This window comes from Fusarium subglutinans (assembly GCF_013396075.1).
Source record: "Fusarium subglutinans strain NRRL 66333 chromosome Unknown NRRL66333_c0000050, whole genome shotgun sequence".
Lineage (NCBI taxonomy): Eukaryota > Fungi > Ascomycota > Sordariomycetes > Hypocreales > Nectriaceae > Fusarium > Fusarium subglutinans.
This window is the reverse complement of record NW_023502113.1, coordinates 1-24,363: the sequence shown is the minus strand read 5'-3', so window position 1 is coordinate 24,363 and position 24,363 is coordinate 1. Positions and strand designations below refer to the sequence as shown.

Genomic DNA, 24,363 nt, shown 5'->3' with positions numbered 1-24,363 from the left:
CATAATAGCTACGAGTTGACAAGAGTTGGGTTTTGGCCGCTGAGTAGATGGGTTTATGTGGCCAGAGTTCATGATTACCCAGTGCTGATCCTTCAAATTGTAAGTGCGGTCCAGCAATCTCACCTCGCACGATAAAGGATCCTCGGGTCATCCATTAATCTCCTACTTTAGCGCGAATTTGTTACTGACAGCGCATCCTTTATTTCTAGACGCTTCACGCCACATCCCACTTTCCTCCTCCCCCGCCTCCTTTCCGGCCGATGACTATTGGGACAAAAACCTCGAAATCTCGTTGAAACTCGGCAGATCCTGATTTTGTCACTGGCATCGTTTTGTTTGCTGGCTCTCTACCTCTTGACCACGAATCCGCCCCAGCGCTTTCGTAGCCATCATGGCTGAACTCGACACTCTGGACATCGTCGTCCTCGGCGTTATCTTCCTCGGAACGGTTGCATACTTTACAAAGGGCAAGCTATGGGGTGTTACCAAGGACCCCTATGCGAATGGCTTCGCTGCCGGCGGCGCTTCTAAGCCGGGTCGCACGAGGAACATCGTTGAGGCAATGGAAGAATCCGGCAAGAACTGTGTTGTCTTCTATGGTTCTCAGACCGGTACTGCTGAAGATTACGCTTCTCGCCTTGCCAAGGAGGGTAAGAGTCGATTTGGACTAAACACCATGATTGCCGATCTGGAGGACTACGATTTCGACAACCTGGATACCGTCCCAAGTGACAACATCGTCATGTTCGTTCTCGCAACTTATGGTGAAGGCGAGCCTACCGATAACGCGGTCGACTTCTATGAATTCATTACCGGCGAGGATGCCAGCTTCAATGAAGGCAATGATCCTGCGCTGGGCAACCTCAACTACGTTGCTTTCGGTCTCGGAAACAACACGTACGAGCACTACAACTCTATGGTCCGCAATGTTAACAAGGCTCTCGAGAAACTTGGCGCTCACCGCATCGGTGAAGCTGGTGAGGGTGATGATGGTGCTGGTACCATGGAAGAGGATTTCTTGGCTTGGAAGGATCCCATGTGGGAAGCCCTCGCTAAGAAAATGGGACTGGAAGAGCGTGAAGCCGTCTACGAGCCTATCTTTGCCATTAGCGAACGCGACGACCTGACTCCTGAAGCCAACGAAGTGTATCTCGGTGAGCCCAACAAGCTGCACCTCGAAGGCACCGCCAAGGGACCATTCAACTCTCACAACCCCTACATTGCCCCTATCGCTGAATCTTACGAGTTGTTCTCCGCCAAGGACAGAAACTGCCTCCACATGGAAGTTGACATCAGTGGTTCTAACCTCAAGTACGAGACTGGAGACCATATTGCTATCTGGCCTACCAACCCTGGTGAGGAGGTTAACAAATTCCTGGATATTCTTGACCTCTCCGGCAAGCAGCACAGCGTTGTCACTGTCAAGGCTCTCGAGCCTACCGCCAAGGTTCCTTTCCCCAACCCTACTACCTACGATGCCATTCTGCGATACCACCTCGAGATCTGCGCTCCTGTTTCACGTCAATTCGTCTCTACTCTCGCCGCATTCGCTCCCAACGATGATATCAAGGCCGAGATGAACCGCCTTGGCAGCGATAAGGATTATTTCCACGAGAAGACAGGCCCGCATTACTACAACATTGCCCGTTTCCTCGCCAGCGTCAGCAAGGGAGAGAAGTGGGCCAAAATCCCCTTCTCTGCCTTCATTGAGGGTCTTACCAAGCTCCAGCCCCGTTACTACTCTATTTCGTCATCGTCTCTGGTTCAGCCCAAGAAGATCTCCATCACTGCCGTCGTTGAGTCCCAGCAGATTCCTGGCCGAGATGATCCTTTCCGTGGTGTTGCTACAAACTATCTTTTTGCCCTAAAGCAAAAGCAGAACGGCGACCCCAACCCTGCACCTTTCGGTCAGAGCTACGAGCTTACAGGCCCCCGCAACAAGTATGATGGCATCCACGTTCCTGTCCATGTTCGTCACTCCAACTTCAAGCTCCCCTCGGACCCCGGTAAGCCTATCATCATGATTGGTCCTGGTACTGGTGTCGCTCCCTTCCGCGGATTCGTTCAGGAGCGTGCTAAGCAAGCCCGTGATGGTGTTGAGGTTGGAAAGACACTCTTGTTCTTTGGTTGCCGAAAGTCAACAGAGGATTTCATGTACCAAAAGGAGTGGCAGGTAAGACAATATAGAGTTCAAACGTTCGGGGTTTATGCTGATTGTTTCTCAGGAATACAAGGAGGCTCTTGGCGATAAGTTTGAGATGATCACCGCCTTTTCTCGAGAAGGCTCCAAGAAGGTTTATGTCCAGCATCGACTTAAGGAGCGATCTAAAGAGGTCAGCGACTTGCTCTCCCAGAAGGCTTATTTCTATGTCTGCGGTGATGCAGCCCACATGGCCCGTGAGGTTAATACCGTCTTGGCACAAATCATTGCCGAGGGGCGTGGGGTGTCTGAGGCCAAGGGTGAGGAGATCGTGAAGAACATGAGGTCAGCGAACCAATACCAGGTATGTAGTGACTTTATTCCTCCCTTCTCACTGTGACGAAACCGCATATGCTAACTCAGAATTACAGGAGGATGTTTGGTCATAGAAAATGGGGCGAACGGCATACTAAATTTAAAGTCAAGTCATCGGCGGCGATGACTCTTCAGGTTTCATGGTTGGTGTTCTGCTCTACTGCGACTATGTTCGTGGTGGCGATATTTGACGAGATACGAAGTAGACTCGAGGGTTTTCTTGGTAGCAAATTAGAGGGATGGTGTTAGGATGGCATGGTACATTGCGGTGTATGGTTTGCGTCATCTACATTGTTGTCATCGTTTGTAATCTGCTCGAGAGAGCGTTGGTTATCTGCGTCGTAACAGCCTTCTTGCCACTTAGACACGGACTTGCCGACAGAAGCAAGTTTGTAAATCATCACCTCATGCTACCTTCGTAAGACGAACCAAGTATAACAAGTCATGTTTGAAATCTGGGGCCAGACTGGAAATTTTGGGCAGTGCTGCTGTTGAATACCTATACGATGATGAATGAAATGAAGGCAAACGTTCCAGTTCGCCGTTTGAATGTGCAGTCATGGATAGGCCAACCCTTGCTAGTATATGACGGCGTGTTAATAGAGTGAGGTTATGTGCAAACCGTCCAGACATGAAGTAAGTCTACCCTACAGGTATGGATTTGGTCGCTGAAACCACTCACTAATGGGCTTGGGACTTTTTCTCCCTTGCATATTGCAATCGTAAAATTTTATCTCTTTCCGTCAATATGCATGAACGCTAGTCACTATGCAGTCGATTCTCGTCCGACATAAAATCCAACAACCCGGTACTTGGAAACTAGTACTTGCTATGGCGTTGGACTTTGGGGGACGTCATGAAACAATGTCACAAGGGCCAAACCCGAGCATTTGAGTAATTGGAGGAGGTGTTTTTACCAGATGACCTATACCCTGGATACGATGTGACCTTATAGCGGCCGACGATTCACAACGAAATACACGTTACTTACCTGGGCCAAAACCCTAGATATCAGCCGGAAGATGCAACTTCTACCGCGAGGTCGCTTTGTCTGGAAGGCCTCAAAATCGGACAGCCACACAAATGGGGATGAATGGCTCGAGCAGGAAGCGGAGAGAATTCAAGCAGATATTGACTCTGCTGGCCACAAGATTTTCATAAAGCATTGCAGGGGTGCTGATAATTGTACTCATATACGGAGTACTTGAACGAACTTCATCCCGACCACGACAATATATGACGAAGTTGCAGCCAGGACTTCACTCAAGAAAACCGCAGCCGATGATTGACAATAGAAAAGACCAGTTATCAAATTGCTTTCAAATCCCCATGAATATAAGTTCATTGATTTATTTTGCAAACATATATCTTTAGAAGTCCGCTCTTTGGCTCGCTGATTTGCAAAATTTCTGAGGAATTTTATCAGTCTTCGTTTGTCTAGGGGCTGCAGAATCTGGATACGTAGGATGGCAACGTAAAGAAAGAAAAAAGGTCGATATGTTTACTTTATGGCCAGTAGCCGTCCTGGGTATTGTTGGCCCGGTTTACCGAAAAGGGAGTCATCAAACGCATGGGCAAGACTGGCCGAGTGGCCGATGCAGGTGGAAACTGGACGAATACAAGAGAGCACTTGAAAAGCAATATATGGTCTCACAGGCCAAACATACTAGACAAATCAAGAGCTAGAAGCTGACACTGAAATACGACCAAGGGTTAGAAACCATTATGAACATGCACTTTGCAGTGACATGCATACTTAGTGTTCATGGAATGGGATGGCGAACATGCACGCCTGGTCTGACAGAATCCTGCATCTTCTTCTGAATCAGAGCGCGAGACATTGGGTAAATGACCACCAAAGAGGCCGGTATGTTCACTCCAACGAGCGGCCAGGAAATAGTTGGTTTGGATTACGTGGGAGATCTGTTTGTCGCTATGAACCATGGCGCAAAATACCTGCCTAGAAGTGCACGGAACACACTCTTATAAAGAGACATCTTATACACTCCTCAGTACCAGTGCCTGCATACTTCCGCTGGGCCAAGCCATCTCTCAGCATATACAAGAAAGGGCTTCAGATCCAGAAGCTACCTATATTAGTAGATATCAAGTCTCATTGCTTCTACGTCTTCATGGATGGCTTTAATTTCGGTCTTTTCGGATCCTTAGCTTCATGGACTTCAATATTACGTTTTATTAATCACCAAACTGATGCTTTCGATGCTGATATCTTGAAAGCCTCGGTCCTCGCACGGATATTATCACTGCCCAGGCTCGTATTTGACTAGAACAATAGACAGACAATGTGACTATCATTGCAGATAGTCTCAACCATACATTGTTACTACATAATTGTTCTAATGTTACCCATTATTAGGTAATTACCCCTTTCATTGCCTAGTCATGAGGTACCTAATATTGACAAGCTCGTTCGACAAACTTGGGAGGTACTTCCTTCCAATATCATTGTCTGGAAGTGGCAGGCAGGACCTCGCTTCGCAGCTCTTGCCAGCTACAACGAATAATTCACCTTCCCAAGATTGACACTGTCAGAAATCCTGAGGCTGTCAGAGGGTCCGCACTGAATTTCTCTTCTTCCTCGTCCTCTTCTTATTCCTCCCCATTGTTCAAGATTCATCCAAACATCTTTCATCCGACCTTCTCACTCAACATCAACAGTGTTTTGACAGCATTCTTTTGCGCGGACATAGGTCATACTGATAGCATCATTCTTGCCTCTTTCTCAACTGCAGAAGGTCCTTCCTCTTCTATCAGTATACCTCTTTCCGACATCATCATTTTTGTGCACTATTAGGTAGGTGCTTGCTTCATCCTTTCTCTTCCTCTATTTCCCCCTATATCTTCCCTCCTCTCCTCTCGTCCTCTCCTTGTCTTCTTCATCTTCTTTTCACAGACCTCATTCAACGCTCCTCATACCTCCAATCTCTTCTGTACTCCATCTTGCACGCTATCGTGGCTAATTTACTTACTCTCGCTTCATCTCAGTCTTGGTACCCCAGAGTTCGTCATCATCGGCTTCTTTCAGCCTGCTTTGTCCATCAACTGCTTGATCATCATTCAAGCCCTCGAGGTATGTTTGCTGCAGATCTTTGCCCTAGTTACTCTATTTTCACTCATCCACACCTTTCTCTCGTCGATGCAATACCCTTGAAGGCTATCAGAATATCGCTCGTCCCATATACTCAGTGTTGCATGTTCTGTTCGAATCCTTGGGAGCTTCTATTCTACCAAGTTACCATAACCTCTTGTCGTCACCCACACATGCATTTCTCAACTGACAGCTTGGATACAGCCAGATTTTCACACATCCACCGATTATTCACATCTTGCACTGCTTTTTGCAGCCGATCTGTTGCTTGTGAGGTGAGGTGTTTGCAGTTACCCCTCTGGATGTTCGATCTGGCGCAGCAATATTGCTTTTCATCTTTAAGCCCAACCAACTCCGGGCCCTCATCATTATCAAATGAAAAATCGTCTGACATTTGCACAGATATCTCAGTCATACATCCTCATTCAATGGCGACCATGGAACCGGCCACTGGTGCGGCACCTTTCCTCTCCAACCAGCCTGATAGGCGACCTCAGCACCTCGCCATCCCTGGCTCTACCGATCACAATGCTTTGTTGGGCCACTTTCAGGGGTTGAGCCTTACAGGCATGACTTTGCCTGCTCCCCAGGGCGCGCCTATTCCCATGCCGCCACCCTACATGGTTTCTCCTGATGGACTCATTCTTGCCTCCATGCCAGGTTCCCAGTCGGTTGCCCTTAACCACCCAAATGAATCGGCCTATCCTGGTTACCAGATGAATGGAGCCTATGCCAACCCATATGCTCTATCCGGCCCTCTCGTCCCCTTCACCCCTGCTCGCGCCAATGCTGGACTTCCTCGTGGTGATCGAACTCAGTCCGAAGTTCCTGGTTTGGAGAACCGCCGCGGCTCCTACTCTACCACAGAGTCCGCACCTGCAACCCCCTTTTACGGGAGCTGGCCAAATCGCGAGCATGGTCCCCGAGTTCACAGCGATCGATCAGCGTACACAACTCCTTCTCCCCACCAGCTCCTCGGCTCTCACCACGTCGAAGCTACGACTAAGACAAAGCCTTCTCCAGTGTCTGATCACGTCCTGGATGAGATCTTGGCAAAGGAACCTGCCATTCCTACGGCAGTTCCTGCAGTGTTCACGCCTGCAGGTCAGATGAAGAGCCTTGAACAAAGCCTCGAAAATCGAATCCCCGGCAACCGCAATGTCTATATCCGTGGCCTTTACCCGACCACCGATGATCATACCCTCTATCAATTCACTTCCCGTTTCGGTGAGGTCGAGACTTCCAAAGCTATCATTGACACTGCCACCGGTGCGTGCAAAGGGTACGTTTCGTTACGCAAACCTTTGAACAAAGAATGACTAACAAAGACAAGATTCGGCTTCGCAAAGTTCTTTGACGTTGCTCACTCTGAGATGTGTATTCGCGGATTCCATCGTCTTGGATACGAAGTCGGCTTTGCTAGGGCATGTTCCCCCAACCCATGGATGAGTGTTAAGAAGGGTAAACTGACACTTTGTTTCAGGAGTCTTTCAACTCTCGTCTCAAGGCTGAGGGCGACGACGACTCTACCAACCTGTACATCTCGAATCTTCCTAAGTCTCTGACAGAAGTGGTATGTTTTGAAAACCATGGCTAGATATGTTCTACAGCCTCTAACTGCTGCTAGGAGCTTGGCGCCATTTTCAGGGATTATACGATCTTGTCCAGCAAGATCCTTCGTGATAGCATGGGGAACAGCCGCGGTGTTGGTTTCGCCCGGTAGGTGCTCAGGGCCAAGGATGAGTGTATGTGGCTAACAGAAGCACAGCTTTGAGAACCGAGACATTTGCGATGATGTTATCGAGAGGTTCCATGGTTCGAGTGTTGGCGATGAAGGACTTCTCATGAACATCCGCTACGCTGATACGCCAGCTCAGAAGGAATTGAAGCGAGTCACCGCTGAGCGTCGTCAGTTCCGAACGAACGAATACAACATCGGAGCCTATGGCACTCCCCTCGTCGGCTATGGTGGCTCCATGTACCCTCACCACGCCCAGAACCGACGAGCAGCCATTCCTATCACCCGGCCGTAAGTTTTAATGCCCAATGTTTTCTCACATAGGCTGACACTTTCCTAGTCCCATGCCCCCGGCTCCCTCTGTATCCGATACCAACAATGAGACTCGACGCCTGGCTTCTCAGCGTCAATCCATTGGGTATGAGACAGGGCTGCCCCGGGGTACTGTGACTTTTTTCTAACCCTTGGTATAGGACGGCTGCTATCAGGAGCACCGATGAAGTGATTGCCACACCCGCCTCATCTGAGTGCGGCGAGAACACCACCGTTCACGTGGATGCAGTGGTGGCTGGCTCATCCTTTGATGCGTCCCCTTCGATCAAGAAGGAGATCAAGAAGGACGCAAAGAGGGAGATCAAGAAGGAGATCTAAGATCTCAGACCGCCAGCAGTTGAAATGGATTTCTATCTGGCTGGTGACGCTGGAACCCGCGCTTTCATTTATCATTCGTCTCTCGTTGTTTCCCGTTTTGGAGTGTTTGGCTCAAGCATCAACAGTGTAGCCATCGCGGAACATCTTATGGTCTGAGGTAGCTGTTACACTCGAGGAATTCATGCCATGATATGATGTCATGAGCTTTGTAGTTTAGATTTGGGGGCTTCGTGCCATAAAAATCAGAGGAGGGCGTTTAGAGAGAATTTTCTTAATGTCATAGAATTCCTTCAGTTATTTTGAGTCGCAGATTTGTTGTGAGAGAAGATATGCTTGGCTGGCCTTGTTAAGCCTTCCAAGATATGGGTATCATTGTCTTTCATTTAGACTGTCAGTTTTGACATGCTCTCCTCTACCATATCCTCCTTAGAAGCCATAGCATCGTCGCCAAGTAGACCGCCTGATACCTGGCCGTCATGAGGGTGTTCTGTGTTGTCTGCATCACTGTTCTCACTCTCTTCGTCACTGTCGTCACCGTCATCTTCATCGTCTTCATCTCCGGTATGTTGAGCTGTTTGATCGCCCTTTTCCTTGATAGCAGCCTCAAGATCTTTCAACATCCTCTTTGTAAAGCCAGAAGCCTCCACCGCAGCGTCGAGTCGTTTCACGCCATCCTTACCCACTGTCTTTTTCGCATGCTTGAAAAAGGGGCCGGGTTCTGTTGGAACAAAGTGAAATCTTCGTTCAAAGAAGCGCTTGATGCAGTTCACGTCTCGATCGAAGTACATCTCGGCATTTTGATGTTCCATGGAAATCATTTGGGGGAAGTCGATGATGACAGGCTCGAGTGTCAGGGTCTCCTCCCCATGCTCAGATTTGGTAATGTTCTCCTTGATCAAGATATTGAATTCATTGAAATCACCATGAATCAGTCCTTGTTTGGCGAGTCGGAGGATCAAAGCAATGAGTTCAGCATACAAAGATGCCGGATCAGGAACCTCCGCTATCTGTCGGAGAGGAAAAGCGTCTATTAACGACATGACAATTGTGTGTCGTGATTGTGCGATGGGCTCGGGGACGGGGAAGCCTTCTTCACGTAGAGCCTTCATGAAAGCAAACTCTTTCATAGCAGCGAGCCGTGAAAGATACATCCATGATCCAGATTGTCGATTCTTAAGGTAGTCTCGATTCGATTTGACGGTTCGGAAAGAAATTCGGCCCAGTCGATGGATCTTGAGGACTCGTTGGGTGCCGCTATGATCTGCCACAACCATGATATCACTCTCTTTACCCACACCAATTCTGTCTCCTACACTGTAGACATCCTTTTTCTTGGCATAGGTGTGAAGTGCAAGGTAATCGAGTCCACCATATGTGAGTCGATATCCATCATATTTTGCCTCCTTCACGCGCGCAATGAGACCGACTTTCGCAAGGGCTGAGATACTCCTATGAACGCTTCCGGCACCGCCGCGAAGGCGTGAAATCTTTTCGATCAATGAAGTTGGGACAAGTTCGTGGTTCTTGCTTCCCATTTCGACCTATAATTGGTTTGAGTCTTGTGTCTAACCGTGATGGCCAGGGCGTATGCATACTGCTGTCAAAACTCGCCAATCCTCAGAGGCGAGGTGGCGCATTGCGCGTGTATCTAACTTCATGATGGGGCGCTTTTCCAGAGAGTTCCAGGAGAAATGCTTGAACCTCTATCTCAAGGATTCGTTGAAAACTGATGTTTTTTGTTTTAGTTGGAGGGGTCGATGTTGTATGATGGTGGGGTTAATTTTTCTTGAAGAGCTTATCGCTCGTTATCAAGAGTCTGTGTTATTGGCAATGTGGGTCCTATCGTGCTAGCTTGCACGTGATGAGGCTGGGGATAGCCAGGCGGCAGCGCTTCGCGTAACCCAGCAGAGCTACCGCTACCTACAGCAAAGCACCTTGAGCTTAGCCAAGCAGCCTCCATCACTTTCCATCCACAGCAACCCACGACCAAAATAGCACAACACTCACAACTGACACACCGTGATCACTGAGGACACAGCTCAGGCTCGTATAGCAGTTTACTTTTCTGTCTTTTTCTTTTGTTGCCAGTCTGTTTAGTGGAGTCTACCAGGCGCCTAGGCCTACGACATCAACATGGCTCAAGACAACGAGGTGCCCAAGGCGGCCGACAAGGGCAAGGGCAAGGCCGTCGACGATGCGAAGAAGGACAAGCAGCAGACAAATGGAAAGAAAGAGGACGAGAAGATTGAGAGTACGAAGCCCTGCCGTTTGCATGAAATGATGTACTGACTAGGGACCCAGCTGCTGAGGAGGAGCTCAACGAGGAGGACCAACAACTGAAGAATGAGCTTGAATTGCTTGTCGAGCGCTTGACCGTAAGTTTGTACGCATGAAAATATTTGGTGTAATGGTCTAAACAAGATACAGGAGCCAAACACGGAACTTTACAAGCCCGCCCTTGAAGCTATGAAGAACCTGATAAAGACGTCGACGTCATCCATGACAGCAGTTCCAAAGCCCCTCAAATTCCTACGACCGCATTACGAGTCTTTGACGAAACTTTTCGAGCAGTGGCCAGAGGGCGAAGACAGGACCTCGCTGGCGGATGTTCTCTCCGTCATCGGTATGACGTTTTCAGATGAAGACCGACAAGACACACTGTTCTACAGACTTCAAGCGCCTTCATCTGACATTAGCTCGTGGGGCCACGAGTATACCAGGCATCTCGCGCTTGAGATTGGAGAAGTGTATGGAAAGCGAATCGCAAATGACGAGTCCACTAAGGACCTGATTGACTTGGCACTTGTTTTGATCCCCCTCTTCGTCAAGAGCAATGCCGAGGCCGATGCTGTGGACCTTATGAGCGAACTCGAAATCATTGAGGAGATGCCCAAGTTCGTGGACGAAAACACATACGCTCGTGTATGCTTGTACATGTCTTCGATGGTGAACCTTCTCACCTACCCCGACAATGAGACTTTTCTCAAGACCGCACACGACATCTACATGGAATACAAGCAGTTCGCACAGGCTATGGTCCTTGCAATTCGACTCCACGATTACGAACTCATTAAGTCCGATTTCGACAAGGCTGAAGACCCTGCCCTTCAGAAGCAGCTCGCGTTTCTGATTGCGCGGCAAAGAATAGTCATCGATGCTGATGACCAGTCAGAAGAGAACACTGCCCTTGTGGAGTCCGTTGGCAACTTGAAGCTGTCGGAACATTTCAAGTCGCTGGGCAAGGAGCTCAACATCCTGGAGCCAAAGACCACCGAGGATATCTACAAGAGCCACCTGGAGAGCAGTCGAGTCGCAGGAATGACCAATCTGGACTCTGCTCGGCATAACCTTGCAGCGGCATTCGTCAATGCTTTTGTGAATGCTGGTTTCGGCAACGATAAAATGATGCTTGTCGACGGCGAGAAGGAGACATGGGTCTGGAAGACCAAAGCCGATGGCATGATGTCCACCGTTGCCTCCATGGGCACTCTTTTAATGTGGGATATCGAGAATGGACTTGACAAGATCGATAAGTATACGTACTCTTCAGAGGCAGAGATTTCGGCTGGCGCAATGCTTGCTATTGGAATTATGAATTCGGGCGTAGTAATGGATTCGGATCCAGCCATTGCCCTGTTGGCTGATGGGGACAAGCTTTACCATCCCAACCCCCTCGTCAGAACTGCCTGTATCATGGGTCTTGGGCTTGCTTATGCCGGATCCAACAAGGAGGACGTTCTCGAGCACTTGCTACCCATGATCTCTGATGCTAGTGTTGATATGCAGATTTCGGCAATGGCTGCTTTATCCTGCGGTCTTATCTTCACTGGCTCTTCTCACCCGGAAATCAGCGAGGCCATTATTACTACTCTAATGGACGACGATCGCAAAAACCAATTGACTGACAAGTGGACACGATTCTTGGCCCTTGGCCTAGGTCTTCTCTTCTTTGGCCGCCAAGAGGAGGTTGATGTTATCCTCGAAACCCTGAAGGCCATTGATCATCCTATGGCCAAGTCGACCGCTGTCATGGCTGAGATTTGCGCATGGGCCGGTACTGGTGCTGTCCTTAAGATCCAGGAGCTTCTCCATATATGCAATGAGCATCAAGAGGAGTCTGAAGAGAAGAGGGGCGATGAACTTCTACAGGCATACGCGGTCATTGGTATTGCGCTTGTGGCCATGGGTGAAGATATTGGACAAGAAATGGTCCTGCGTCAGTTTGGTCATCTCATGCACTACGGCGAGGCCAATATTCGAAAAGCTGTGCCCCTTGCCATGGGTCTCATTAGCCCCAGCAATCCTCAAATGAAGGTGTATGATACCCTCTCAAGATACAGTCACGACAATGATCCTGAGGTTGCTATAAACGCCATCTTTGCCATGGGTCTCTTGGGTGCAGGCACAAACAACGCCCGATTAGCTCAGCTGCTTCGACAACTCGCCAGTTATTACCACCGTGATCAGGATGCTCTTTTTATGGTGCGAATCGCCCAGGGTCTCCTCCACATGGGTAAGGGTACTCTGTCAATCAGTCCGTTCCACACAGATCGTCAAGTTCTGTCCCGCGTAGCGGCCGCTGGTCTGCTTGCTACTCTCGTTGCTATGATTGAGCCCAAGGAGTTTATCACCGGCCAGTCACATTACCTCCTCTACTTCCTTGTCACGGCTATGCACCCCCGCTTCCTTGTTACCTTGGACGAAGACCTCAAGCCTCTGAAGGTCAATGTCCGCGTGGGTCAAGCCGTCGATGTCGTTGGCCAAGCTGGACGTCCCAAGACGATCACTGGCTGGCAAACTCAGAGCACACCTGTGGTGCTCGGATACGGTGAGCGAGCAGAGCTGGAAGATGAGGAGTACATCAGCCTCAACAGCACTTTAGAAGGCTTGGTAATTTTGCGGAAGGTAAGTTGCACAACGTTTAAAATACTATCCTCGCGTGCTGACTCAAACTCGTAGAACCCTGATTGGGAAGCTGAGAAATAGACGATTTGAACTTGTTATTAGCATGGTTCTGGTTTCTAAAACCAAGCAAGTTACAACGCCAGACTTAATTACACTGTATTCTATGATAATCTGCCGTAAGCGCAGTAAAGAAGCGGGTAGGAATAGGCATTATGATAGACGGAGAAACCAAGTTTCGAGTTTTATCTTGGTCCAAAAGCAACGTGCTATTGTTAGTCAGTCATATACCATAGGAAGACCTTGCTATATATAGTAAGGGGTTCCTCGAGCTTTTGGCTTGGTCTAACAGCTATGTCAATTGATGCTGAACCGAAACTGCCCATCCTGTCAAAGCTGATGCTACCCTTTGAATCAATGTAAATAAACAATGCCTTTGTAATAATGCCAATTGTGTCTGTCCATACCGTCTGTCTATTATTGTGACCCTCATAGTGAGGATAAGAATCTATATGCAGTATTTTCCGGGGAAAAAATAACAAATCCCACCTTTTCAACGTTGTGGACTTTTTACCATGTTTTGGGCCCGAAGCGTTCACCTTCTGGGAGGGTATTGTATGAGCATGCTTGCCAGTCACAACCCTGCTTGTACACTTCAGTGCCCCACCACTTGAGGTTCTTTGCAAACCCAGGGTAGATGAAGCCGAAAAAGACAACTACTATACCAAAGGCAAGCCCAGAATCGAGGGCAGCGCTCAAGGTCATGGTGTACTTGCTCCACCAGGCATTGTGGCGGTTTTTGATAAGATAGTTGAAGACGTAGCATACAAGTACCCAGACGGAGAAGTTGAGGCCTGTTGCAGGAGGTATCCAGGACATGGCGCCGAAGATAACAGGAAGGTTGACCTTGCGGAGAATACTGGAGCGGTTACGTCGACAGTAAAGCCACAAGGGAATGGGGAGGAGAGCGCCAAGGGGAAAGAACCAGACCAGGGAACGATATATGGCCTTCGGACCAAAGAATTCGTTAGGTCCAACGACCCCCCACAGAATAGAGCCATTGAAGTGGACTCTTGCTATGGGACAGGTGAATCCATTGAGAGCTTCTGAAGTGCAAATGCCTTTGATGTTTGCGAACATCCAGTTGAGCACACCAATCTGAGTCAGCGACGAGACAAGGGTCGCGATGATCTGAACAAGAAAGAGGATACGAGGAGGAATCTTCATGTAGTGGCCGAGTTTAAGGTCGGAAGCGAATTTGATACCTTGCGCTGATGAGATGTAGCCGTATGTAACGAAAACCATGTTTGCGATGGGGCGACCTGGGAACACAACACCGCAGATGAGTTGACAGATGAGATAGATGCTGCTATGTTGGTTTGTGACAGCCATAATGATGCCGTTGGGGATGAAAAACAGAGCTCCAAGGCCAAGCGCGAGAAGAAGGCCATACCAGGGCAAATGGACGGGATAGCTAGACCAGTTAGCAAGAGAAGGCGTCTGAATAAGCTTGGGCGCAGACTTACTATTCGACAACAAAGATGCCGATGGCAGTCATGGAGAGAAACGTGATTAGATACCAACTCAGAGGGGCATCCTTGTATCTCTTCATGAGTTTGCTGTGAATATCTTCGCGGCTAATAATTCCATCTACATGAGAAGTGGATGTTGACATGCGCCTCTGGTCCTCGTCGAACGATTGTCGTGATAAGGGCCCAGGAGAATCAGCTACCGGTTCATACTTGGGCTGCCTATCCTCGCGAGCCTCCTCAAGTGCTCGTTTCCAAGACCTCCATATATCCTGACCGTGCCAACAGGCAGTATGCGTCAGAAGAGCAGCCAGACCTGCGAATTGAACACCATAGCTCAACACGTATGTGATTGGCAGGAACACTCTGCTGTAGCTCTGATAGGCCTCTCGGTCAAAGAGAAAATCAGGCGTGAGAATTTTGCTGACATCGTAGACCTTGCCCATGTTGTCGAAAACAGCAGCTGAAAGAATCGGCATGTACGATGAGAAGAGGACGTTGGTGTAGTAGAGAATGGGTGCGATAATCCACATCACCACAGCTAAACCTCCGATAACATTCATAGCAGCCCAGAACGGAACAAGTAACGGTGAGCCAACGTAGGTCACTTGCGCCCAGTCAAAGGTCAGGGGGAAGAGCCCGAGACCGGAGGAGACACCGAACAGGTTTGCGATAACCACATTTTTGGGCGCAAACCAGGTAATGACGTTGAAATAGCTGAGTGCTGGCATAAGCAGTCCAGGGAGAAAATAGAAGAGGAAGGATATGGTCCAGACGATGTAGAAGAATTTCCACCTGCTAATGGTCCAGCCTCCGGCAGGTTTGTTCTCCTGTTTGTGAAGCGTCGAGAACATAGCTGCCGACATAAGAGTCCCCGGCCATATCATTCCACTGGGTCGAACAAGGAAGCGGCGTGTTATGCCTGCAAAGCCATAACCGAGAATCTGGGTGGATATAGTGAGAAGAAGCTGGTACACGATAGGAGCTTCCTGGTTGTAGAACTGAGTCTGCTCAACAATAACATCTGTCGCAAAGGCGAAGCCAAACGCAACATTGCTGCTGACGTAGACGCAAGTATGTTCTTTTTCATTCCAACGACCTTGCGCTAACCATCTCCTCCAACGCGTGCGTCTCTTGATCTTATGCGACCCATGCGCATCGTCACTGACAGAAGTCGTCCGTACACCATCGATAAACTCCTCCTCGGGGTCGTAAGGTCGCTTTAGCACAAAATCCCACAAATGTCCGAGAGGGTGGACAAGCAATAAGGCAATAACTGGAGTAATGGCAACACTAGGGTATCTTAAGGAGAAGAACAGATTGGTCGAAGAGCCTAGAACGGCGAAAATGACAGAGAGACACCACATGCGTGGCGTGTTTATGGAGAGAGTGGTATTGTCTGTAGGCGGAACAGAGGCGCGAACAGCCTCGTGAGGTGAGTTTTCTTGATGTTCGGAATTTGATGCGGCCGAAGAAGCGTCATCCAGCAGTGCACCATCTTCAGACAAGTCGTCCTTCATGCTGCCCTCGAGAACACCAGTATGTGTAGGTTCGGTGATGCCCAAGCGGCCTTCGAGGCCCGAGACTAGGACTGCGCCATCGATCTCTTCGGATAACCTAGAGGATGATTTCTTGCCAAGTATGGAGCGGTGCGAGGTCTCGCTGCGCATTGTATCCGGAACGTGACGAAGCTGGTGGGAATCGGGATCCCAGCGATCACTACCAGCGGGTGAATTATTGCGACTGGGTGTTAGTGAGACCGAACCGTAGGGAGCAGCATCGGAGCGAGTGGCGGCGGAGCGCAAGAAGGGCGTCTTCTTGGAAGCCATACCTATAGTGTCGTCTATGGGTTGAGGAGTGGCATCTAGACTATCGTCGGAATCGATATGATCAAGAGGCTGCGCCGCATCTTGATTGCCAACGAGAACAGGCGGAACAGCAGCTGAGGTTGGAGCCGAAGCGTGAGTAGAAGTAGATGCAGATGCAGGTGTAAATGCAAATGCAAATGCAGCTGGGGTAGCAGCGGTACTTAATGATGGAGGAGGTATATGAGAGGCCGGAGCCTGATACGGCAAGACATGACCCTTGGCTTGGACTGGGTGTGAGGGTGAGACAGTCACGGTGGACCTGGCAGAGGATGAGGATGCAGACGTGGATGTGGATGTTAGGGGCTGAAGGGCGACGTCCTGGCGGAGTGGAGGGGAATCACCAGCAACCCTGTCTCCAACCCTCTCTGCCAGGGACGAAGACGCTGAAGATTGGCGGCTTAGGCTTCGTTTGCTGGAAGAGATGGAGGCCGAGGATGAGTTGGTGGTGTGTTTACCCATGGCGGGGGCGTGTGTCGTGTATCAATATCTGGCTGGCTACCTACGTTAGCTATGGATATGGATATGGATGATATCCACGCTATCGTTGACCAACAAGCCAAGCCAGCGTGAACGAAATAGGTCGCGGCTTAGGAGGGGCGTGATCGAACGGGCTCCAGCTCTCATCGATCTGGCGTGTGGCATTGCCTTGTAATGGTATAGAGCAGCATCAAAAGGGCCCTGATACCTACCATAAGAGAATGTGGTTAGAGGGGCCGTCCGCTAGCAAAGTGCCTCAAAAGGATCCAATTGACAGCAGGTGGATGACATTAATGACAACAAAGCATATACAAAGGCAGTGATAGGTAGAAAGACATAAAAAAGCAAGGCTACGGCGGCGCTACGGGAATGCCCATCAAGCAAGTAAGAGCTTTTGGAGAAGACAGCCCTGTCTTACGCGTGGGAAGTTCAAGGGTTTTGAGTGGGTGGTGCAGGGTGAAGCGGATGACTACAACAGTACATACTGAGTTAGGGGAGACGGTGACGGTGACGGGATGACGGCAATCCACCTACTGAGAGGCAGGACAATACCTTTGAGCATTGTGCAATGAGCATTTGGCATGAGTTAATAGTGGGCAGATCGGGCAATGGCTTTTGGTACGATTCAGAGAGTATGTGGTGTATCAGAGGAATAGACCACATGAGCATTGATGTAGGCGATGAATTTCATGCTGAAAACGCTATTGATACTTGCATGACTTGCTAACAACGCTTCACGAAGGTGCCAGGAATGAAAACTATCCAATTGCAATTCACAAGTAATTAGGTAGGGAGTCAAGTGCCATTCCACAAGGGAGCACCCATATCTTTGCCAAAAATGAATGAACGGCTGGCTGTCCTTCATCTCACATGATTATTAGGTTGTCTGGGTAGTCTACCAGGCCAATTGTTCATCAGTTTCATACAGCAGCGCACCAGTTCAGGGAGTTGTTATCACAGCCTTAAAGTGGCTGCAGCATATTGGTGTTTCACGAGACCACAGAGATGCTCTTTATTTCTATCTTTCCTCATTCACAGTCATACAAAACCTTGTTCCCGTCTCCAAGACGCACTGAGCACTGAGCACCAAGCACCTCATCACAACCGGCAGCAAACAAGCGGGCCGAACCAAAACCCCTGGCGTCCCCATCTCGGCTACAGGCTACAAGGAACATTCAAATTTCTGAGGGTGGTTGATGGATCTGATTAGATAACACCAGAAGATGTGATCACAATCACAAACCAAATCCCTGTGTGTTCCAATGGTACCCTGGCCGTCCTCTGTCTGGCCTGTTTGGGCCTGTCTCTGTCGCTATAAGAGCATCTAGGAACCGTTCCTGACCTCTTGACGATCTAGATTAGTAGGTAGCTCAACAGCCTCCGAACCTTGTGTTACTGGACTTGTAGATCTGCCGTTGTTGGTTCGTAATCGAGCAATTATACTTCACCTAGGCTTCTGCCTCTTCGCGAAACGATATACCTAGACAGCGGACCCTTGAAGGCATTTTTCACGGCACGCCCTCATTTCAGACATCCCACGCGTTAACCACCCATGCTCAAACTTGTTCCTCGTCAGCAATGCCTGAGACATGGCTTTAGCTAGCGAGAATTGGGTTGTTCGTCCCAACTTCTGAGCAATAGAATGTCGCGTATTGCAAATGATGAGCCTTTTCTGGCCCATGGTGAACCATGAGACCCGGACGATTTTTAATGGTCCGTAGCGCCAGGCTCGAATTCCCTGTGCCGTTTGAGAATATCTGCCAATCCCAGACCTGAAAATTCAAACAATCTGATATCAATTGCATTTCCACTCATGTTCTGCAGCCTAGGTAATTACTTGCTACCTACCTAGGTACATACCTGGTGGGAATAATATCTCTTTCATTATACAGTGCTTACAGACAGCCATGCATGGTTGATGAGCGTTACGAAACCCCAGGTTGATACTGTCTTTATGAAAGTCGTTACGTACTAAGCCGTCTTTTCCTCATTCCCAAAGCCCAGTATCGATGATCAACAACGCTCCCAAATATTCCCATATACTTCGCGTGGGGGTCACCATCAGGTCCCTTAGACAGACTCCGCAACAGACAACAGCTGATGAGCAATCCGTAACCTCCAAGTATTCGCTTTATCGCCTTTTCATCAATATCCGCCGTTGTCGACTGAAATTCCAGATGTAAGGACTATTGAAGTGAAATTAGGCTTTCATTTTTATCTCCTCGGGCCTCACCGCCAATACCGCCTGTCATGTCTCAACGTTAGACGGCGTCGGCCTCCGTTCACATGATGGCGATGACGCCAGAGAGCGATTTGGGTTCGGCGAGTATCCGCTCTGTCGGTCCCAAGGGCGTGTCACACCAGAAGCTTTTCATTCTTAGCCTTAGCGCAGCATCCTTCCGTGGTGGGTTCTCCGGCACGTTATCCCAAAATACAGTTTTCCACCAACAACCAGGAACAATTGCCAATCCACCATCTTGGTTCATCTGTCTTGTCAGACTCGCCATGGCGTCATCCCTTCCCGCTGCTAAGCAGCAGCTGAGAAGTCTCATGAAGCAGAAGCTGTCCAAGATCACCCAGGACTCCATCACCACTCAGAGTATGACTACCAACCAATCACTCATTACCATGTCATGTGTCTATTCGTAGAACACTTCCCCTAACACCAGTCATGCAGGTCGCTGTATTTTTGAGACCTTGAAAGAGTTTCAGCCTTACAAGGATGCTCGGCGCGTCAGCATCTATCTGGCCATGCCGGCGGCTGAGGTCCAGACAGATGCTATTGTGCGCCATGCCTTATCTGTTGGCAAGCAAGTCTTTGTTCCCTACTTACATAAATCGCCCTTTCAAACACCGGATACTCCAGCTCGGGTAATGGACATGGTTCACCTAAAAGACGTCCAGGACTATGAGAGCCTCAAGTTGGATAAGTGGGGGATTCCCAGCGTGGACCCAACTACTGTCGATGCGAGAATACGTATACTGGGTGGTTCAGACTTTCAGAATTCCGAGCCTGCAATCCTAGACTTCATGGTTGTGCCCGGAGTCGCATTCGACTTTGATCAGTCAGGGTCGATTCGACGCCTTGGCCACGGCAAGGGCTTTTATGATTTCTTTATCAACAGGTACATGGCCAAACTCGAAACAAAGGGCATGGCGCATGAGAACCCGCTACATTTGTATGGCTTGGCTTTGACAGAACAGATGGTGCCTGCTACGTCAGAGCTTCAGATTCCCACAGACACTCACGACCGTAGACTCAATGGCCTTATTCTTGGAAATGGCGAGATCAAGGCCGGCGTACACGAAGCTTCTGTTTCGCGATATCCACGACAAGATCTATAACACTGGTATCGAAGGGCTTGGAATACGATTTCGGCCACGCGATATTCCTACGTGTAGGTACAATAGGTTCAGCTCTATTGTTCAGATAGTTGACAAACTATCTATTCTCAGCACAAACATGAAGCTTTGTTATCGAGTATCATGAACCACATGTTTGAGTCTCGTATTTTTCAACTGTTATTGATAATACCAGAGATGTAGATATCTTTCGTCCATGAGGTGTGCTATGTTAGGCAAGCTTGGAGATGTCGGTTAATATCCGGGCGGTTGCCCCGCCATAGCCATGACGAGCAACCTAAGAATCGTAAATACTTCTGGTAGCCACTTATCCTAACCTTGAACAAACTCTAGCCAGGTCATTAAATCACCTGCTCTCTTGAATTTCCGAACTTGTTTGCCTTCTGGGCTTCGTACTATATTTCCATTCTTCCTTTCCTTCTCAACCGGTTTTCTCGACTTACACTCTCGCCAAAGTTTCCCCTCGCGATCCATAGGAGCCTCGTCGATCCTAACTACTGCCCCCCTTTGCATGCGCCACTACTTACGAGAGTCGATCGTGCGCATCATAGCCATATACCCCGATACTCAACTTTGATATCCTCTGCTCACCCTTCAAGACGAAATGGCTTCCAACGGGGCCCAGGAGGCTTTTGCGCCGCCTGATGTGCTGGCTGCTGTTATGACTATGAGGAGCGGGGAGCAAGAGGCCAAGAAGCACGCCCACGAGTACTTGGAGAGGTTTCAGAAATCAGTGCGTCGCTGGAAGCTCTTTGTTACATGGCTAGGTCGCTAACGCTGGATATGTATAGAAGGATTCATGGGCAACTATAATGGGTATTCTGCAGTCCGATGCCGAGCCAGAGGCAACCCTCTTTGCGGCCATTACCCTGCGTGGAAAGGTTTGAAGCTTTTGATATACACCTCGGCCTCACTGCTAACTTCTCCCTTCTAGATCACATACGACCTCTCTACCCAAGTTCCTGCGAGCGAACTGCCTGCCCTTCGAAACCAAATCCTCTTACTTCTAAAGCACTTCGCCCCGGGCCCCAAGCCTATCCGTGTCCAGCTCTGTGTGTGTCTGGCCATTCTAGCGATCCAAATGAAGGACTGGAACGATGTTCTGCCTTCTGTCGTTCAGTCGCTTAGTGACAGCCCCGAGAGCCACGCCTGCATTCTGGATTTCCTGAGGGTTCTCCCTGAAGAAGTCACCGAGGGTCGAAAGATCACCTTGTCTGTACGTGGATCGCGCAACCATAGATCGGGAATTCGCTTCTTTCGAGATTGTCAAATCCGGTCGACCTCAACACCAGTTCAAGTCTAATTGTTTGGAATTAGGAAGAAGATCTTGCGATGCGAACGCAGGCTCTCTTGGCCGATAATGCGGACCAGGTCGTCCAACTCCTTATCAACTATTCTCAGTCCTCACGTAAGTTGCGCGACCTTCCACCACTGCCAAGATACTGACATCTATCGCAGCTGCAGCCGCCCAGAACCCTCAGTTGATGGAGTGTATTACTTCCTGGCTCCGAGAGGTCCCAGTAGGCAATGTTGTCAAGTCGCCTCTAATGGATATTGTTTTCAACGGCACAACCAGCGATGGTTGCAGCCAGGAGGCTTCCGAGTGTCTTTGCACCATGCTTCGAGAGACCAGCGACGTGGACGAGAGTCAGGAGATCATCGAGCTACTATTTCCACGAATCATCTCCTTGAAGCCCCAAGTGGCCAAGGCAGCCGAGGAGGATGACACAGAGACACTCAAATCTTTGACCAAGGTGTTTGCAACTGCTGCAGAAAGCTGGGTCGTTGGAATCGCCCGCCAACCCACACACTTCCGTCCACTGGTTGACGCTGTACTGGAATGTGCCTTGAGAGACAAGGAGCGCGATGTTATTGAGCATACCTTTAACTTTTGGTACGAGCTCAAGCTCTATCTTGTGCTGGAGATTTATATCCAAGGTCGGCTCGAGCTAGTTGATGTCTACTCCAAGTTGGTGGACATTCTCTTAAAGCACCTCGAATACCCTAAGCCGGACTCGGGTAACGAAAATGACCTATTCGACGGAGATCGCGAGCAAGAAGAGAAATTCAGAGAGTTTCGACACCAGATGGGCGACACACTGAAGGACTGCTGCGAGGTTATGGGCGTTACGGACTGTCTGACCAAGGTTCTCCAAGCAATTCAGCTCTGGATGTCAAAGTATGCCAACCAGGTGAACGATAACTCGGTACCTCACTGGCAGGAGCTGGAGGCGCCTTTATTTGCCATGCGCGCTCTCGGTCGCATGGTGGACAAGGATGAGAACATCGTGCTTCGCCAGCTCATGCCTCTCCTTGTACAGATGCCGAGCCACGAGAAGCTCCGCTTCGCAACCATCATGGTACTCGGCCGCTATACTGAATGGACGGCTTCCCATCCGGAATATCTCGAGCCCCAATTCAACTACATTGTCACATCGTTCCAGTCGGATTCCAGGGAGATCATCCGCGCCGCTGCCTTGGCTGTCAAGTTCTTCTGTACAGATTGCAAACACCTTTTGAGTGGCCAAGTGCTGCAGCTTCAGACCTTCTATGATGACGTGCTGGATAAGCTCCCTGACTTGAGCAAGGAAGAGATCACAGAAGGCGTTGCAAACGTTGTGGCCTGCCAGCCCACAGAAGAGATCTACCGATTGCTCAAGCTATACTGCGACCCATTGATCCAGCGTTTGATGGCCAAAGCCAATAATGCTACAGACGAGGAGGGCAAATTGGCGCTCGCTGGTAAGTAAGCCCGAACACATGTCAACAAGCAAAACTAACACCGTTTTAGATCATCTACAGCTCATCACCATCTTCGTTCAATACGTCGTGCCCCCTGTGAGCCCTGGTCAGGAGAATCCCGCTGTCAAATACTGGCAGGAGGTTTTCCCCATCCTTTCCACCGTACTGGACAACTTCTTGAATTTTACTCCCATCTGCGAGCGCGTCTGCAGGTGCTGGCGCAATATGGTCATTGCCCACCGCACGGCCATGACCCCTTTGCTCCCGGAAATGGCAAATAAGCTTGCTGGCGGCTTCAACAACTCAAGGGAAGGATGTTTCTTGTGGGTCACTTCAGCAATCCTGCGCGAGTTCTCTGAAGCACGAGAGCACGTTGACCAGGCCACCACCGAGAACATTTACACATTTTTCGAAGCCCAGACAACAACCTTCCTCCGAGTCATGACGGAACTACAACCTAAGGAACTCCCTGACGTTATTGATGACTTCTTCCGCCTTCTGATCGACGCCCTGCTCTACTATCCCCAGAAGCTCATTCCATCTCATCTTTTAAGGTCTGTCTTTGAGGCGTCCATCTACGCTCTAACTCTAGAGCAGCGCGACCCTCTGTCCTCAACGCTTCATTTCCTCCGTGATCTCTTGTCGTACGGTGGCGATAACCCTGCTAGCAGCGATAGGCTCCCGGAGGCAACGGCTTCTGAGGTCAAGGCCATTGTCAGGAATCTGCTACTTACTCTTGGCGAGGGTCTGGTCAAGCAGGTCATGGCGGGCATGATGATCACTTTCCCCCGCGACTGTTTCGCTGATGGCAGTGGTGTTCTGCTGGCTTTATTTGAGCTGGTTCCTCTCCAGACTCACCAGTGGGTCTCCCATACAATACAGCTACTACCAGAGGGCACTGTTTCCCCTGCCGAGGCCAACAGATTCCTGATCAAGATCAAGGAGAGGCTTGAGTCGGGAGATCCCAGCGCCATGAAGAATGTGCGTGCGATTCTGCAAGATTTCACCAATACTTACAGACGACGAAATGTGGCACCCCGCGACGGACTCGGCCAGCTCGAGGCCACGCGCTTCCAGTTCTCCGGTTAGGCGAGGTTGTGGACTTAATAATAAGATAGTGGAGGTTCCGTGTTAAGCGCAAATGGGCAGACGGGTTTAGTGCTCTGTTGCTTCTTGACACGGCATCTAGCCGGTATTAGAGGGACAGGATGGACTGGCGGGGAATTTGAAGTGAAAACCATTAGATATGTATGTATACTGGGGTTAATCGAGGATAATTGAGCGTTTCTTTGACGGGAAAACGGGATGGACTCTTTGGAAGGCATAGCGAAAAGCATTAACAATTAGAACGCCTGTGGACGGTTAATCGCCTAGAACACAGCGGTATGATGTGAAGAGTATGTGTAGATACAAAAGCAAGAATTTTGTATTATAATCTATCGGTGTAGTGGCGGTTTTTTTTTTTTTTT

The 24,363-nt window shown here is 49.4% G+C and overlaps 7 protein-coding genes across 7 annotated transcripts; 5 read left to right on the top strand and 2 right to left on the bottom strand.

Annotated features, from left to right (window-relative positions):
* Nucleotides 1-391: 391 nt before the first annotated feature.
* FSUBG_5172 (NADPH-cytochrome P450 reductase) lies at nucleotides 392-2,706 on the top strand (the record flags this gene model as incomplete). The annotated part of the gene is made up of 4 exons (XM_036683240.1): nucleotides 392-2,173; nucleotides 2,226-2,504; nucleotides 2,572-2,582; nucleotides 2,622-2,706. The coding sequence occupies 4 exons, from the start codon at nucleotides 392-394 to the stop codon at nucleotides 2,704-2,706; spliced, it is 2,157 nt and encodes a 718-aa protein (XP_036539258.1).
* A 3,355-nt stretch (nucleotides 2,707-6,061) lies between these two features.
* FSUBG_5171 (sporulation-specific 5) lies at nucleotides 6,062-8,013 on the top strand (the record flags this gene model as incomplete). Its single annotated transcript, XM_036683239.1, has 7 exons — nucleotides 6,062-6,906; nucleotides 6,958-7,033; nucleotides 7,108-7,197; nucleotides 7,252-7,343; nucleotides 7,393-7,653; nucleotides 7,703-7,780; nucleotides 7,836-8,013. The coding sequence occupies 7 exons, from the start codon at nucleotides 6,062-6,064 to the stop codon at nucleotides 8,011-8,013; spliced, it is 1,620 nt and encodes a 539-aa protein (XP_036539257.1).
* Nucleotides 8,014-8,396: 383 nt separating this feature from the next.
* FSUBG_5170 (atypical RIO RIO2 kinase) lies at nucleotides 8,397-9,671 on the bottom strand (the record flags this gene model as incomplete). Its single annotated transcript, XM_036683238.1, has 2 exons — nucleotides 8,397-9,554; nucleotides 9,609-9,671. The coding sequence occupies 2 exons, from the start codon at nucleotides 9,669-9,671 to the stop codon at nucleotides 8,397-8,399; spliced, it is 1,221 nt and encodes a 406-aa protein (XP_036539256.1).
* A 475-nt stretch (nucleotides 9,672-10,146) lies between these two features.
* On the top strand, nucleotides 10,147-12,999 carry FSUBG_5169 (26S proteasome regulatory subunit rpn-1; the record flags this gene model as incomplete). Its single annotated transcript, XM_036683236.1, has 4 exons — nucleotides 10,147-10,264; nucleotides 10,315-10,388; nucleotides 10,441-12,918; nucleotides 12,973-12,999. 4 exons carry the CDS (start codon nucleotides 10,147-10,149, stop codon nucleotides 12,997-12,999), a joined length of 2,697 nt encoding a protein of 898 aa, XP_036539255.1.
* Nucleotides 13,000-13,485: 486 nt separating this feature from the next.
* FSUBG_5168 (sexual differentiation process isp4) lies at nucleotides 13,486-16,771 on the bottom strand (the record flags this gene model as incomplete). The annotated part of the gene is made up of 2 exons (XM_036683235.1): nucleotides 13,486-14,389; nucleotides 14,442-16,771. 2 exons carry the CDS (start codon nucleotides 16,769-16,771, stop codon nucleotides 13,486-13,488), a joined length of 3,234 nt encoding a protein of 1,077 aa, XP_036539254.1.
* Nucleotides 16,772-19,078: 2,307 nt separating this feature from the next.
* On the top strand, nucleotides 19,079-20,134 carry FSUBG_5167 (5-formyltetrahydrofolate cyclo-ligase; the record flags this gene model as incomplete). The annotated part of the gene is made up of 2 exons (XM_036683234.1): nucleotides 19,079-19,388; nucleotides 19,467-20,134. 2 exons carry the CDS (start codon nucleotides 19,079-19,081, stop codon nucleotides 20,132-20,134), a joined length of 978 nt encoding a protein of 325 aa, XP_036539253.1.
* Nucleotides 20,135-20,756: 622 nt separating this feature from the next.
* FSUBG_5166 (importin MTR10) lies at nucleotides 20,757-23,983 on the top strand (the record flags this gene model as incomplete). Its single annotated transcript, XM_036683233.1, has 6 exons — nucleotides 20,757-20,885; nucleotides 20,944-21,033; nucleotides 21,087-21,368; nucleotides 21,470-21,560; nucleotides 21,611-22,894; nucleotides 22,944-23,983. The coding sequence occupies 6 exons, from the start codon at nucleotides 20,757-20,759 to the stop codon at nucleotides 23,981-23,983; spliced, it is 2,916 nt and encodes a 971-aa protein (XP_036539252.1).
* Between the last annotated feature and the right edge of the window lie 380 nt (nucleotides 23,984-24,363).